Source organism: Oncorhynchus kisutch, linkage group LG19 (assembly GCF_002021735.2).
Source record: "Oncorhynchus kisutch isolate 150728-3 linkage group LG19, Okis_V2, whole genome shotgun sequence".
NCBI lineage: Eukaryota > Metazoa > Chordata > Actinopteri > Salmoniformes > Salmonidae > Oncorhynchus > Oncorhynchus kisutch.
The window spans coordinates 10,096,757-10,111,913 of NC_034192.2; the positions used below are offsets into that span (position 1 = coordinate 10,096,757).

The 15,157-nt window shown below is 50.8% G+C and overlaps 1 protein-coding gene across 1 annotated transcript in view; it reads right to left on the reverse strand.

Annotated features, from left to right (window-relative positions):
* LOC109864585 (protein O-mannosyl-transferase TMTC1-like) overlaps positions 1 to 15,157 on the reverse strand; it is a 101,282-nt gene that overhangs the window by 11,697 nt on the left and 74,428 nt on the right. Inside the window, exons 9-13 of the mRNA XM_031797759.1 lie at positions 14,621 to 14,788; positions 6,415 to 6,528; positions 2,513 to 2,656; positions 1,080 to 1,188; positions 444 to 546 (exon numbers count right to left, since the gene is read on the reverse strand). Coding sequence (XP_031653619.1) covers positions 444 to 546; positions 1,080 to 1,188; positions 2,513 to 2,656; positions 6,415 to 6,528; positions 14,621 to 14,788 — 638 coding nt within the window. The remainder of the gene's footprint in view (positions 1 to 443; positions 547 to 1,079; positions 1,189 to 2,512; positions 2,657 to 6,414; positions 6,529 to 14,620; positions 14,789 to 15,157) is intronic.

Genomic DNA, 15,157 nt, shown 5'->3' on the forward strand with positions numbered 1-15,157 from the left:
CAGCAGGTGAATGTTCCCATTGACTCCATAAGGCCAGCAGGTGAATGTTCCCATTGACTCCATAAGGCCAGCAGGTGAATGTTCCCATTGACTCCATAAGGCCAGCAGGTGAATGTTCCCATTGACTCCATAAGGCCAGCAGGTGAATGTTCCCATTGACTCCGTAAGGCCAGCAGGCGAGTCTCTTCTTCTTTATTTCATGTTTTATTTATTATTTCTTACTATTACTATTATTATTGGTGCGTAACTGTTATGAAAGTTGTATTGTCAATTTTGTTTTGTATTCAAACACCACTTTAAACGTGTACATGACACTGCAACAACATTCCCCCTTGGGGACAATAAAGTCAGTAAGTAAGTAAGAGAGAGAGGTGTGAGGAAGCTAAAACTTTATTTGCAAACAGATCAACACTCTCCTCTCCTACCAACCCGACTGAACTCACCGGTATCGACCAGAAACACTCCATAGTTATTATGCAGGTCTGAGCTGTCTGGGCAGCTCTCTATGCCTTGCAGATAAACTTCATTGGCCTCCGCAAACCGCTTCTATAATAAAAAGAATACGATATCAATAAAATAGTTATATTGAATGATTAAGTATGAGCTGATATGTGTGAAATTGTGGCTATGCTGAGATACGGTCAGATAGAACCTGTGGTAATACAAGGTTAAGGAGTCAGCGAGTGTGTTTAATTGAACAAGCCAAAGTAATGACGCACTGACTGGAGTTCTCGGCAGCGAGAATAACGATCTACAGCGAATTTTAATTGAATTCTGAATCCATGGAAAAGGGGGAAGGGAAGGGTAGATATAGCAGAACTCACATTGCCTAACATTCTCTAACAAAAGTGTGTGTGTGTGAGTGCATACTAAGTATGTATGTGAGAGAATGTGTGTATTTTTGTGTTTGTATGCAACCAGTGCATAGATTGAGACATCACTGGAATGCCGTGTGTATTACCTGCAAAGCATGTGTGTGTTTGTGTGTGTGTGTGTGTGTGTGTGTGTGCGTGCGTGTGTGTGTGTGTGTGCGTGTGTGTGTGTGCGTGTGTGTGCGCGTGCATGTACGTGTGTATTACCTGCTCTGCATAAAGTGATGCTAGACTGGAGTAGGCGTCAGCGAAGTGTGGGCCGAACCGAATGGAGTCTCTCAACAGAGCCTCCGCCTCTTCCTTCTTCCCTTGGGACCTGAAATAACATCATCATCGTCAACATCCTCATATGGCTATGTTGTGTCCGTTTTCTGCTGACACACACACACACCCGCTGTGTATCCATACAGTAGATGACCTGGAAACGGTGTCAGGCCCAGCAGGAGTAATGGGAACCCATGTTGGGTCTGTCTCTAGGCCCGAGGCTGTATGTTCACAGGTCGTAATTGAAAATATAGACCTGATGGATCTGTAGCGCAATAATGAAGTTAATTTGTGTTTCTACATTAGAGCTAGCCAGGCTAGCATGTGTGTGTGTGTGTGTGTGTGTGTGTGTGTGCGTGTGTGTTATAAACACTTTACACTCCCATCAATGTTGATGTTGATGGATCTGTAGCTCAATAATGGAGTTAATTTGTGTTGCCATTATTGCCGTGTTTCTCCATTAGAGCCAGCCAGGCAAGCAGAAATGCTGCTGTGTGTCTACTACAAACACCGTACACACCCATCAATGAGAAGAGAGTAGCTGGGGGCAATAATGCAGACAGTAAACAAACAGTAACAGAAATCTCCCACTGTCCCGGCTAATGCCAAGTCTGCTGCGCTGGTGTGTGTGTGTGTGTGTGTGTGTGTGTGTGTGTGTGTGTGTGTGTGTGTGTGTGTGTGTGTGTGTGTGTGTGTGTGTGTGTGTGTGTGTGTGTGTGTGCACGCGCGCGTGTGTGTGTGCACGCGCGCGTGTGTGTGTGTGTGTGAAAGTGTTTTGTTGTTCTAACGAGCCCCCCCCGCAGCCCCTCCTTTATGTGTCAACCCAGTGATTTCATGAGTGCTCTGTTTATCTGTGTGTTAAACAAATGTTTTTCCAATCAGCTTTCTGCCAGAGTGACAGGGATGAGTAGAGCAGAGCAGTGTCGATGATATGACAACCACGCACACACACACACACACACACACACACACACACACACACACACACACACACACACACACACACACACACACACACACACACACACACACACACACACACACACACACACACACACAGCCCTATTGAGCAACAAGCAGAACAGCTCGCCACTGCGTGTCTAAACTATTTCCCCTCAGCGCTATGACTTGGTGAGAAAGAACATTCTGCTAATGTAAGCCAATTAACCTCAGGTAGTGCACTGTGTGTTACTCGTTATGTGAGCTGCAGGGAAAGTGTGTGTGTTTGTGCGTGTGTGTGTGTACGAATGAATGGGGTGCGAGCCTTGTGCCGAGGCCTCTGAGTGCATGCACAATGTGTGTGTGTGTGTGCACGCATGTCGTGTGTCCATGCATATGTGTGCATATGCATGCAGGTGTGTGTGCGTATATCCTACTTGAGCAGGTTTCCCAGGTTGAACAGGGCTCTGTTGTGCTGGGGGTTGGTGTCCAGGGCGGTCCTGTAGTAGTGCTCGGCATCCTCTGGGCGGCGTGTCAGAGTACCCAGGTTGTTCATGGCACTGGCATGGCGAGGGTACAACCTGGAGAGGTTAGAGGAGGGGGAAGGGAGGAGGAGAGCAGGAAAGTAGTTCAGGTAGAGCAGATATCTTCAAGTTCCAATCTGGAAGAAAACATTCTTCCTTCATCACATTTTGTGATGACCGCTAATGGTTGAAAAGGTGCCTGATCGGTCTGGTCCTTGAAATCAGTGACGGCGATAGGAAGCAATTTAGCACTTTGGGGACATGTGACCCTTCTCATGTATCCTTACATGACCCCATAGCGCTACAAGAAGACGACATGACCCCCATGATACCGTCATTAGGATGAGTGGTTGTTATCCTGATAACGGTTATCGTACACCAAATGGCTTCTGTAAATCAATCATTCTAGAGCATCTGAATAAGGCATGAAACGCTCTTTTAGAGCATTGAGTGCTTTAAGAAAGGATCGGGTCAAAGGTGGCATGCAATTGCAACCCATTTGTATTATTAGTGGCATAACTATGAGAGACACCCATCACAACCCCGGGGGCAAGAGGTGAAACAACGCCACGGCAACTGTGTCCATTTACATGGCAACTTAGTCTCCTTTCCATTGGCTAATCACAGTTTACGTTGCCTTTCAGTGTGACACTGCCTGGAAAGGAAGCAGTGTGGACTTAGTGGCACGCACACTGCCGTAAGCACACTGCCGTAAGCACACTGCCGTAAGCACACTGCCGTAAGCACACTGCCGTAAGCACACTGCCGCAAGCACACTGCCGTAAGCACACTGCCGCAAGCACACTGCCGTAAGCACACTGCCGTAAGCACACTGCCGTAAGCACACTGCCGTAAGCACACTGCCGTAAGCACACTATTGATCCCCACACACACACCATCACCCAATCTAATGTCTTAGTAGGGGACCAGAACACGAAACCTGAAAAACAAACAAATAAAACAACTTCGAAAGAATGCAACAAAACCCACAACTCCAGGGTATAACAACATCACCTCTCTCTCTTATCACCTTTTAGCCCAAATGAAAAACAAGAAAAATTACCTACGAAAATAATTGAAAGTGGAAGTAAAGTGCCTGGGGGTTAAAGTTTGTCAGTGTCTGATAAAAAAAAAGCACCCTATTCCAGAAGTACTTGAAGAAAGGAGGAGATGGTAATGTCATTGGTCAATGAATGTATAATGTAACGTATAATGCCTCGCCCAGCAGACTGTAGACCCATCGCCTTCACGTTGTCATGCTGCGTCACGCAGTTGCTGAGTTAAGCGTCACACAATCCCTTCTACCTACGTAATGTCACGATTTCAAAGCTATATGGTATTGAAGAGAACAAGTTCATTAATTCACATCTTGGTAATATTTGTGTTTCTCGTTCACGTAATTCATGCACATTTTTGAGCTAGGGCAAAATGGACTCCCACATGACTCCCATTTGTCCAGAATGCCCAGTGCAGCCCATTGACAACATACAAGCAACGTATACAATGACTGTTAATAAGAATCGAATGGAGTTTACCATCTCCTCATTTCTTCAAGTATTTCTGACTATTCCCTATACAGTACACTAACTTTGACAGAACCCGATGGGAACTGTGGACTATATAGAGAAAAGGGTACCATTTCAGAGCAGCCTCTGTATAGAGAGTCATGTGGTTTGGAGTGGGATAAAAGGAGCGAAGGGTTCTGGACAGGATTATAACAGCACACCTGCAGCATCCTGTTGCTATACGTAGATACAGGCAGGAGAAGGCATTAGAGGGGAACAGGAAAAAAGAGAGAGAGGGAGAAAGAGAGCGAGGGGGGAGCACACTTCTGCTTGTCAGAGATAGGAAAAGGGGAAGGGTGATGAAATGATGGGGTATTCGGAGGATGGAGATGGACGGATAGGGGGATGAAATGATGGGGTATTCGGAGGATGGAGATGGACGGATAGGGGGATGAAATGATGGGGTATTCGGAGGATGGAGATGGATGGATAGGGGATGAAATGATGGGGTATTCGGAGGATGGAGATGGACGGATAGGGGGATGAAATGATGGGGTATTCGGAGGATGGAGATGGATGGATAGGGGGATGAAATGATGGGGTATTCGGAGGATGGAGATGGATGGATAGGGGATGAAATGATGGGGTATTCGGAGGATGGAGATGGATGGATAGGGGATGAAATGATGGGGTATTCGGAGGATGGAGATGGATGGATAGGAGGATGAAATGATGGGGTATTCGGAGGATGGAGATGGATGGATAGGAGGATGAAATGATGGGGTTTTCGGAGGATGGAGATGGATGGACGGGGGATGAGGAATATAGAAGGGGGGAATGGAACTGAGGGAGGTCTGAGATATGCATCCCTATACACACACACACACACACACTCTAGCTAAGCCGGCTCACGGAGCATCCTTCAGTGAGCCTCTACATCTCTGCCAGGGGGAATGGAAAGGTAAAAAGAACAAACAGCACAAAGAGAAAAGAATGATCCCACTGGACCTAAACCCTTCTGTCCAAATAAGTCAAACTGGCTCTAGCCAGCCCCTGGTAAACTGGGAGAGAGGAGAAAGGAGGAGGGGAGAGAGGAGGGGGGGGGGGAGAGAGGAGAGAGGAGGAGGGGAGAGAGGAGAAGGGGAGAGAGGAGAAGGGAAGAGAGACTCAGATACAGTAGTAGAAGACACACAGCATGATTTCCTTGCTCAGTCAAATACTAATGACTGAGACAAACAACTCTCACACACACTCACAACCACACATAAACAAAATGACAGAGCACTGTAAGGATAATCAGTTATGACTCAAGAAGAAGGGGGATGGTAGGGGGGGACGACGAGAAAAAGGGAAAGCTGGACTGGGGGATAAATATATAGCCTTCTGGGTCTGTAGGAGCCAGGGCCAGTGACATGCAGAACAAATGGATCCCCTCTTTCATTAGGTACAGTGCTGCGTGTGTGTATCTCACTGAGATGAATGGGGTGAAAGCATCGAACTGAGACAAGGCCATTACATGCTTGAGAATATGCAATCTAGTGTGTGTGTGTGTGCCTGTCTCTGTGTCTGTCTGTGTGTGTGTGTGTGTGTGTGTGTGTGTGTGTGTGTGTGTGTGTGTGTGTGTGTGTGTGTGTGTGCAAGCATTAGAGCGTGTGTGCGCCTTTATGCATTTATGTGCAGCAAACAGAGTTCCTCTGATTTAATAAAAGAGTGTTTTGTAATTAATTGAGTGGGCGGACCATCAACCTAAGACAATCAATAACGTCTCTCCTACTTAAAGTAATTCATTCTAGTTACTTAAGGCCTGGAGGTACAGTCTAGACACTATAGGGACGACATGCCATATGAAGAAAGATGTCCTCTGTTTGTCCTGGTGCATGGACAGAGGGATGAACTGTTCTCCATTGAGACCTACCTGACCGTTTCATGACCGCTTGCTGATTGAGGTTTGGAGCCAAACTTTCTGACCGTTTCTCAGTGGGTTTTCTTACCTCAACTGTAATTTTGACTGTAACTTGAACACTTTATCTTTCAGGTCCTGGAGTGACTGAGGCCACCTGAGGTTCCAAACATGTGGTTTTGGCAGAATGACCGAATCCCTCAACGTTGAAAGCTGATGGTGTTATTGTGGTTGAGGAATGACTGTGGTTTGTCGAGACTGTGTCCCATTGACATGGTGATCAGGATGAAACACGTAAACCCCCTCATATTACTGTAGTTTTACTTTATTGGACACTGAGACTGACTTTAGAGCAGATTTGTAGTGGTGTAAACAGCAAAAGCTCTGACATTATGGACACTATAACTGACCTGAGAGCAGTTTTGTAGTGGTGGATGGCCTCCTGGTGGCGCCCTCTGTCTTTCAGGAAGTTGGCATAGTTGTAGTGAACCTTGGCGTTGTGAGGCAGCGTCTGGATGCCAGACCTGTAGAGAGAGCGAGAGAGAGGATGAGGAATAAGTAGGAGAGGCAGTGAAACAGATGTGTGCTTGCACTAGCTAGCAAGTGATTTTGGGCACTGTTAAACAGTAGTATAACTTGTGCTTATTTACGATAGTTTGAAGTTGTAGACATGATATTGTTCTCAGAAATCAGTCCTGAGTGCGCAGCCAGACTTTCCTGACTCGATAGACTATATGCAGTGCACTGACTAGTTTTTTATGCACGCTTTTTTACCTGAGAAATAACGCACCACAAACCGTAGCTACATGTAAAATTATGCGACTAAGACCTCTTCGGCAACAACGTCTAAATTAATGACAGATTTCTTAATTTATCTTAGATTAGTTCTGACTATTTTAAGGAAGTTACTATTTGGAGGAAGTGGCTATGTTGTTGCTACAGTGACTCAGGAGGGACAAACAACAGTACCTGCCAGGATATGCAAACATAGCACGCCTACATCAAACCACACCCCCAAGACAACACTCGTTTGGCTTCAGTCACGGACGCTAGCGTTTCTTAATGAGAAATCCTCAAAACAAGGCCAAATCAGGAAGTGTAGTCACCCTTTACTGCATGTGTTTGTATCAAGTTCTATAGGTTATTGATGGTCTTTTCATTGTCATCAACTGCAATTTGACTGGGGGCACTGAATTTGCTTGTCCTGGTCCATTGTGGATTGATACTACAGTTGAATAAAAAATAATGGCATGCTGGCCCACAGTGGGATTGGAGGTGAGGGAGGAGTGTCACGTTGACACTGGTAACAGGAGCGTCTCCTCATACTAGCTTACCCAGGACTGGCCTGAGTGCACAGGGACACGGGTGGTTTCAACTCTAGAGCTTCATGAAAGTAAAGTGTGGGTAATAGGCTACAGTAACGCATGATAGCATCAGTAAAAAAAAGAATCCAATATGTTTGTTGTGTTGAAAGTCAACATTGTTGTAACTGGCTTCAAGGAGCCTCCACGTCTTCCCTCATCGCACTTCTCCTACAATAAAACAACACTAGGCTCCTGTTAATGGAATATGTGTGGGGCACGTTCTCAAGATAAAAAAAAAATATAGCCTAGGCCTACCGTTGATACTGCATTATAGGACTGAATCATTTAAATATGTTTTGGAGAAGCGCGTCTCTGGTAACCCGGATGAGAGGCCCTGTTTGGAGGTGGGGATGGATACCTGAACAAGTGAAATGAAATACGCAGGTAAGCATTTGTGTGTATGTTTTAGGATGTGAAGTATAATAGATAACCTTCTATGGATAGGCTATTTTGCGACGCAAGGATAAAAAAGACAATGCATTGCCATTGAACCGGCCTTCGTTAGTAGCCTAGGCCTAAGTTAAGGGTAGCCTATAGAGGGCTTGGTCTTTAATCATATGAACCGAAAAAAAAGCTATCTGTTTTTTAAAAGAACAATATTTCTACATCAGAAGCATGATATCGTAAAACCGCTTCTCTCGTTCCATGATACTGTTTGCACACATAGGCCTAAATCTCTTTACGCATAGCATTTGCTCGTCTATACAAAATACTAATATCGTATCGTTGCCTGTTTGTAGATTTCCCCCCAAAAATCTGCTGTTGATATGGCATTATAGGAGGACTGAATAGTTTGAACGGGTGTTTCTTTGGTAATCGGACGAGGGTCGCTCTTTGAAAATTGAGATGAATAGCCTACTCGAACAAGTTAAATGAATTATGCAGATATGTGAATTATGAATAATAAAAAGCATGAGGGCTAAAATGTCTCAAATATTTCAAAGCACTCTCAGTAGACCATTTTAAACCCCTTTATTCATTGGCTATTTGGCAAATGGTCAGGATAAAAAGATACACATATGAGATGCTGCTAAACCAGACTTGATTAAGTGGAGGCTCTGCTTGGTTTTGGACGGAAACCAATAGTTTCTAACTACGAGATTCACCGGGGCAAAAGGCACTCTGTTATGGCTGGATAGGCGGAGCTGTTTTTAAGGACACACCTCCCACGGCAGCGCAAGCTAGCTGATGTTAGACAAGTAAATTGCCTAACCTGGCATTAGGGCTAGAAAATACCAGTGCAACAGTTTTCACATTACGAAATTGCAAACTAACGTGTGCCTCTTCAGCGCCAGCCGGAAACAGATTCCAGAATGAGAGATGGAGGTAGGGAGGGATGGAGGTAGGGAGGTAGGGAGGTAGGGAGGTAGGGAGGTAGGGAGGTAGGGGAGGGAGGGAGGGAGAGGGAGGTTAGGAGGATGGGAGGTGACGGGAGGCGAGGAGGAGGGAGGGAGGGAGGAGAGGGAGGGAGGGAGGGAGGGTAGGGGGGAGGGAGGGTGTGGAGCGGATGAGTAGGGGAGGTGAGGATGGAGGTCGAAGTGTAGGAAGGTAGGGATGGAGAGGCGATGGGTGAGGAGGAGGGATGGAGGAGGGAGGGAGGTAGGGGGAGGGAATGGGAGGGTAGGGAAGGAATGGGATGGAGTAGTTATGGAGGGATGTGAATGTGGAGGTAGGTAGATGGAAGGATTGGATGGAGGGAGGGAGGGAGGTAGGGAGGTATGGAGGTTAGGAGGGATGGAAATGGAGGTAAGGGGGGATTGGATGGAGGTAGGTGATTGATTGAGGTAGTGGAGGGATGTGACGTGTAGGGAGGGAGGGAAGGGATGTAGGGAGGGAGGGAAGGATTGGAGGTAGGGAGGGAGTGATGAGTAGGGAGGGAGAGGAGATGGAGGTAGGGAGGGATGGAGGGATGGGAGGGAGGGAGGTAGGGGAGGAGGGATGGAGGTGGAGGAGGCGATGGATGGTAGGGAGGGAAGGGATGGTGAGGTAGGGAGGGAGGTAGGGAGTGAGGTAGGGAATGAGGGATGGAGGTAGGGAGGGATGGAGGTAGGGAGGGATGGAGGTAGGGAGGGAGAGATGGAGGTAGAGAGGGATAGATGGATGGGTGGAGGGAGGTAGGGAGGGAGAGAGGTAGGGAGGGATGGAGGTAGGGAGTGAGAGATGGAGGTAGGGAGGTAGGGAGGGAGGTAGGTAGGGAGGGATGGATGGAGGTAGGGAGGGATGGAGGTAGGGACAGATGGAGGTAGGGAGGGAGGGATGAGGTAGGAAAGGATAGATGGAGGTAGAGAGGGATAGATTGAGGTAGAGAGGGATAGATTGAGGTAGAGAGGGATAGTAGAGAGGGATAGATGGAGGTAGAGAGGCATAGATGGAGGTAGAGAGGCATAGATTGAGGTAGAGAGGGATGGATGGAGGTAGGGAGGGATAGATGGAGGTAGGGAGTGAGGGATGGGGTAGGGAGTAAGGGATGAGGTAGGGAGTGAGGAATGAGGGTAGGAAGGGATGGATGAGGTAGGGAGGGATGGATGGAGGTAGGTAGGAAGGGATGGATGAGGTAGGAAGGGATGGATGATGGAGGTAGGAGGGAGGGAATGGGGGGAGGGAGGATGGGGGTAGGGAGGGAGGGATGGAGGTAGGGAGGGATGGAGGTAGGAGGGAGAGATGGAGGTAGGGAGGGATGGAGGTAGGGAGGGATGGAGGGATGGAGGTAGGAAGGTAGGAAGGTAGGGAGGGATGGAGGTAGGGAGGGATGGAGGTAGGGAGGATGGAGGGATGGATGGAGGTAGGGAGGGAGGGATGGATGGAGGTAGGGGGGGGAGAGATGGAGGTAGGGAGGGAGAGATGGAGGTAGGGAGGTAGGGAGAGATGGAGGTAGGGAGGTAGGGAGGTAGGGAGAGATGGAGGTAGGGAGGGATGGAGTAGGGAGGGATGGAGGTAGGGAGGGATGGAGGTAGGGAGAGATGGAGTAGGGAGGGATCGAGGTAGGGAGGGATGGAGGGATGGAGGTAGGAAGGTAGGAAGGTAGGGAGGGATGGAGGTAGGGAGGGAGGGATGGATGAGGTAGGAAGGGATGGATGATGGAGGTAGGGAGGGAGGGATGGGGGAGGGAGGGATGGGGGTAGGGAGGGGAGGGATGGAGGTAGGGAGGGATGGAGGTAGGAGGGAGAGATGGAGGTAGGGAGGGATGGAGGTAGGGAGGGATGGAGGGATGGAGGTAGGAAGGTAGGAAGGTAGGGAGGGATGGAGGTAGGGAGGGATGGAGGTAGGGAGGGATGGAGGGATGGATGGAGGTAGGGAGGGAGGGATGGATGGAGGTAGGGGGGGAGAGATGGAGGTAGGGAGGGAGAGATGGAGGTAGGGAGGTAGGGAGAGATGGAGGTAGGGAGGTAGGGAGGTAGGGAGAGATGGAGGTAGGGAGGGATGGAGGTAGGGAGGGATGGAGGTAGGGAGGGATGGAGGTAGGGAGAGATGGAGGTAGGAGGGATCGAGGTAGGGAGGGATGGAGGGATGGAGGTAGGAAGGTAGGAAGGTAGGGAGGGATGGGGGTAGGGAGGGAGGTAGGGAGTGAGAGATGGAGGTAGGGAGGGATTGAGGTAGGGAGGGAGGTAGGGAGGGAGGGAGGGATTGAGGTAGGGAGGGAGGTATGGAGTGAGGTAGGGAGTGAGGAATGAGGTAGGAAGGGATGGATGAGGTAGGGAGGGATGGATGGAGGTAGGTAGGAAGGGATGGATGGATGAGGTAGGAAGGGATGGATGATGGAGGTAGGGAGGGAGGGATGGGGGAGGGAGGGATGGGGGTAGGGAGGGAGGGATGGAGGTAGGGAGAGAGGTAGGGAGTGAGGGATGGAGGTAGGGAGGGATGGGGGCAGGGAGGGATAGAGGTAGGGAGGGATGGAGGTAGGGAGGGAGGGAGGGATGGGGATCGGGAAGGAGGGATGGATGTAGGGAGGGATGGAGGTAGGGAGGGAGGCAGGGAGGGAGGGATGGAGGTAGGGAGGATGGAGGGAGGGAGGGAGGGAGGGAGGGAGGGAGGGAGGGATGGATGGAGGTAGGGAGGGAGAGATGGATGGAGGTAGGGATGGAGGTAGGGAGGTAGGGAGGGTAGGGAGGGAGGGAGGGAGGGATGGAGGTAGGGATGGATGGAGGTAGGGATGGAGGTAGGGAGGTAGGGAGGGAGGGAGGGAGGGAGGGAGGGAGGGAGGGGAGGAGGGAGGGAGGGAGGGAGGGAGGGAGGGAGGGAGGGAGGGAGGGAGGGAGGGAGGGAGGGAGGGAGGGAGGGAGGGATGGAGGGATGGATGGAGGTAGGGAGGGAGAGATGTAGGGAGGGATGGATGGAGGTAGGGATGGAGGTAGGGAGGGATGGATGTAGGGAGGGAGGGAGGTAGGGAGGGAGGGATGGAGGGAGGGAGGGATGGAGGTAGGGAGGGATGGATGGAGGGATGGAGGTAGGGAGTGAGTGAGGCATGGGGTAGGGAGGGATGGAGGTAGGCAGGGAGGTAGGGATGGAGGTAGGGAGGGAGGGAGGTAGGGAGGGATGGAGGTAGGGATGGAGGTAGGGATGGAGGTAGGGAGGGAGGGAGGTAGGGAGGGATGGAGGTAGGGAGGGATGGAGGTAGGGAGGGAGGGAGGTAGGGAGGGAGAGATGGAGGTAGGGAGGGAGAGATGGAGGTAGGGGGGATGGAGGTAGGAAGGTAGGAAGGTAGGGAGGGAGGTAGGGAGTGAGAGATGGAGGTAGGGAGGGAGGGATGAGGTAGGGAGGGAGGGAGGGATTGAGGTAGGGAGGGAGGTAGGGAGTGAGGTAGGGAATGAGGGATGGAGGTAGGGAGGGATGGAGGTAGGGAGGGAGAGAGGTAGGGAGGGATGGAGGTAGGGAGGGATGGAGGTAGGGAGGGAGAGATGGAGGTAGAGAGGGATAGATGGATGGATGGAGGGAGGTAGGGAGGGAGAGAGGTAGGGAGGGATGGAGGTAGGGAGTGAGAGATGGAGGTAGGGAGGTAGGGAGGGAGGGAGGTAGGTAGGGAGGGATGGATGGAGGTAGGGAGGGATGGAGGTAGGGACAGATGGAGGTAGGGAGGGAGGGATGGAGGTAGGAAAGGATAGATGGAGGTAGAGAGGGATAGATTGAGGTAGAGAGGGATAGATTGAGATAGAGAGGGATAGATGGAGGTAGAGAGGCATAGATGGAGGTAGAGAGGCATAGATTGAGGTAGAGAGGGATGGATGGAGGTAGGGAGGGATAGATGGAGGTAGGGAGTGAGGGATGGGGTAGGGAGTAAGGGATGAGGTAGGGAGTGAGGAATGAGGTAGGAAGGGAGGTAGGGAGGGATGGATGGAGGTAGGTAGGAAGGGATGGATGAGGTAGGAAGGGATGGATGATGGAGGTAGGGAGGGAGGGATGGGGGAGGGAGGGATGGGGGTAGGGAGGGAGGGATGGAGGTAGGGAGGGATGGAGGTAGGGAGGGAGAGATGGAGGTAGGGAGGGATGGAGGTAGGGAGGGATGGAGGGATGGAGGTAGGAAGGTAGGAAGGTAGGGAGGAGGTAGGGAGTGAGAGATGGAGGTAGGGAGGGAGGGATTGAGGTAGGGAGGGAGGTAGGGAGGGAGGGAGGGATTGAGGTAGGGAGGGAGAGAGGTAGGGAGGGATGGAGGTAGGGAGGGATGGAGGTAGGGAGGGAGAGATGGAGGTAGAGAGGGATAGATGGATGGATGGAGGGAGGGAGGTAGGGAGGGAGAGAGGTAGGGAGGGATGGAGGTAGGGAGTGAGAGATGGAGGTAGGGAGGTAGGGAGGGAGGGAGGTAGGTAGGGAGGGATGGATGGAGGTAGGGAGGGATGGAGGTAGGGACAGATGGAGGTAGGGAGGGAGGGATGGAGGTAGGAAAGGATAGATGGAGGTAGAGAGGGATAGATTGAGGTAGAGAGGGATAGATTGAGGTAGAGAGGGATAGTAGAGAGGGATAGATGGAGGTAGAGGCATAGATGGAGGTAGAGAGGCATAGATTGAGGTAGAGAGGGATGGATGGAGGTAGGGAGGGATAGATGGAGGTAGGGAGTGAGGGATGGGGTAGGGAGTAAGGGATGAGGTAGGGAGTGAGGAATGAGGTAGGAAGGGATGGATGAGGTAGGGAGGGATGGATGGAGGTAGGTAGGAAGGGATGGATGAGGTAGGAAGGGATGGATGATGGAGGTAGGGAGGGAGGGATGGGGGAGGAGGGATGGGGGTAGGGAGGGAGGGATGGAGGTAGGGAGAGAGGTAGGGAGGTAGGGATGGGGAGGGAGGGATGAAGGTAGGGAGTGAGGGATGGAGGTAGGGAGGGAGGGATGGAGGTAGGGAGGGATGGGGGCAGGGAGGGAGGGATGGAGGTAGGTAGGGATGGAGGTAGGGAGGGAGGGAGGGAGGTAGGGAGGGATGGAGGTAGGGAGGGAGGGATGGGGTAGGGAGGGATGGAGGTACGGAGGGAGGGATGGGGTAGGGAGGGATGGAGGTAGGTAGGGAGGGATGGATGGAAGTAGGGAGAGATGGAGATAGGTAGGGAGGGATGGATGGAAGTAGGGAGAGATGGAGGTAGGTAGGGAGGGATGGATGGATGGGGGATGAAATTAGGTGTCTTAGCAGCCTGTCCTTATCTGTTAGCGAGGCAGACAGAAAGAGGAATGGACAGATAAACTGATCGATAAACAGCATGCGGCCGAGTCTGTAGATGGGGTCAGGGGTGTGCTTGCATGCACCTGTGTGTGTGACTTTGCCATGTTCTAATAAACAGCTTTATATTCACACCCATTAATCTGGCTTGTAAAACAACATGGAAATGAGAGAGTGTGGAAGGAAGGAGAGAGGAAGGGTAAATAGTGGGAGAGAGGAAGGGTAAATAGTAGGAGAGAGGAAGGGTAAATAGTAGGAGAGAGGAAGGGTAAATAGTGGGAGAGAGGAAGGGTAAATAGTGGGAGAGAGGAAGGGTAAATAGTAGGAGAGAGGAAGGGTAAATAGTAGGAGAGAGGAAGGGTAAATAGTAGGAGAGAGGAAGGGTAAATAGTAGGAGAGAGGAAGGGTAAATAGTGGGAGAGAGGAAGGGTAAATAGTGGGAGAGAGGAAGGGTAAATAGTGGGAGAGAGGAAGGGGAAATGTGTGTGGAATGAGCGAGCCTCCCTAATGTGCTACTGGTGATGAATAACTCAAGCCATTCCATTAATCCAGGGTCTGACACGCACACACATACACACCCCATCCCACCCACCACTCACCCCATACCACTGACCTGAAGAGGGCCTCCCGGGACAGCCAGATGTCGTTCTGCTGAACGGTCTTCCAGGAGAAGAGCAGGAGGAGCAGCAGCGTGGAGACGGTCAGGGCCGTGGTGCCCCAGCGACCGACCACAGAACACAACCTCCCCAGGCCATGGGCCACCAGGATACAGTAACCCATACTGGGGGAGAAGGGAGGGGGTAAAGGGGAGCGAGAGGGAGAGGGAAAGGGGGGGGCAGAAAGATGGGGATGAAAGGTCAAAGAGAAGAAGGGGGTGAAGATGAGGGAGAGAGGAGTGGGTGGGGGGACGGAGAGAAGGTAGAGAAAGGTATGAGTGAGGAGGGGAGGCAGAGAAAGGGAGGGGGGGGGGCTATCTTTCAATTATCTCCCACTCAATCATCTCCAGTCCAGTGCTGCAGAGTAAATACATACATGAATAAGACGTTCTGCTCACCAAGACATTCACTACTCTGAGACCAATGTGCTTCTCTAGTGTTTTCCCTGGACGGGATTCAAGAAGAAAACGACACGTAGTAGCCCCTCGCTAGAA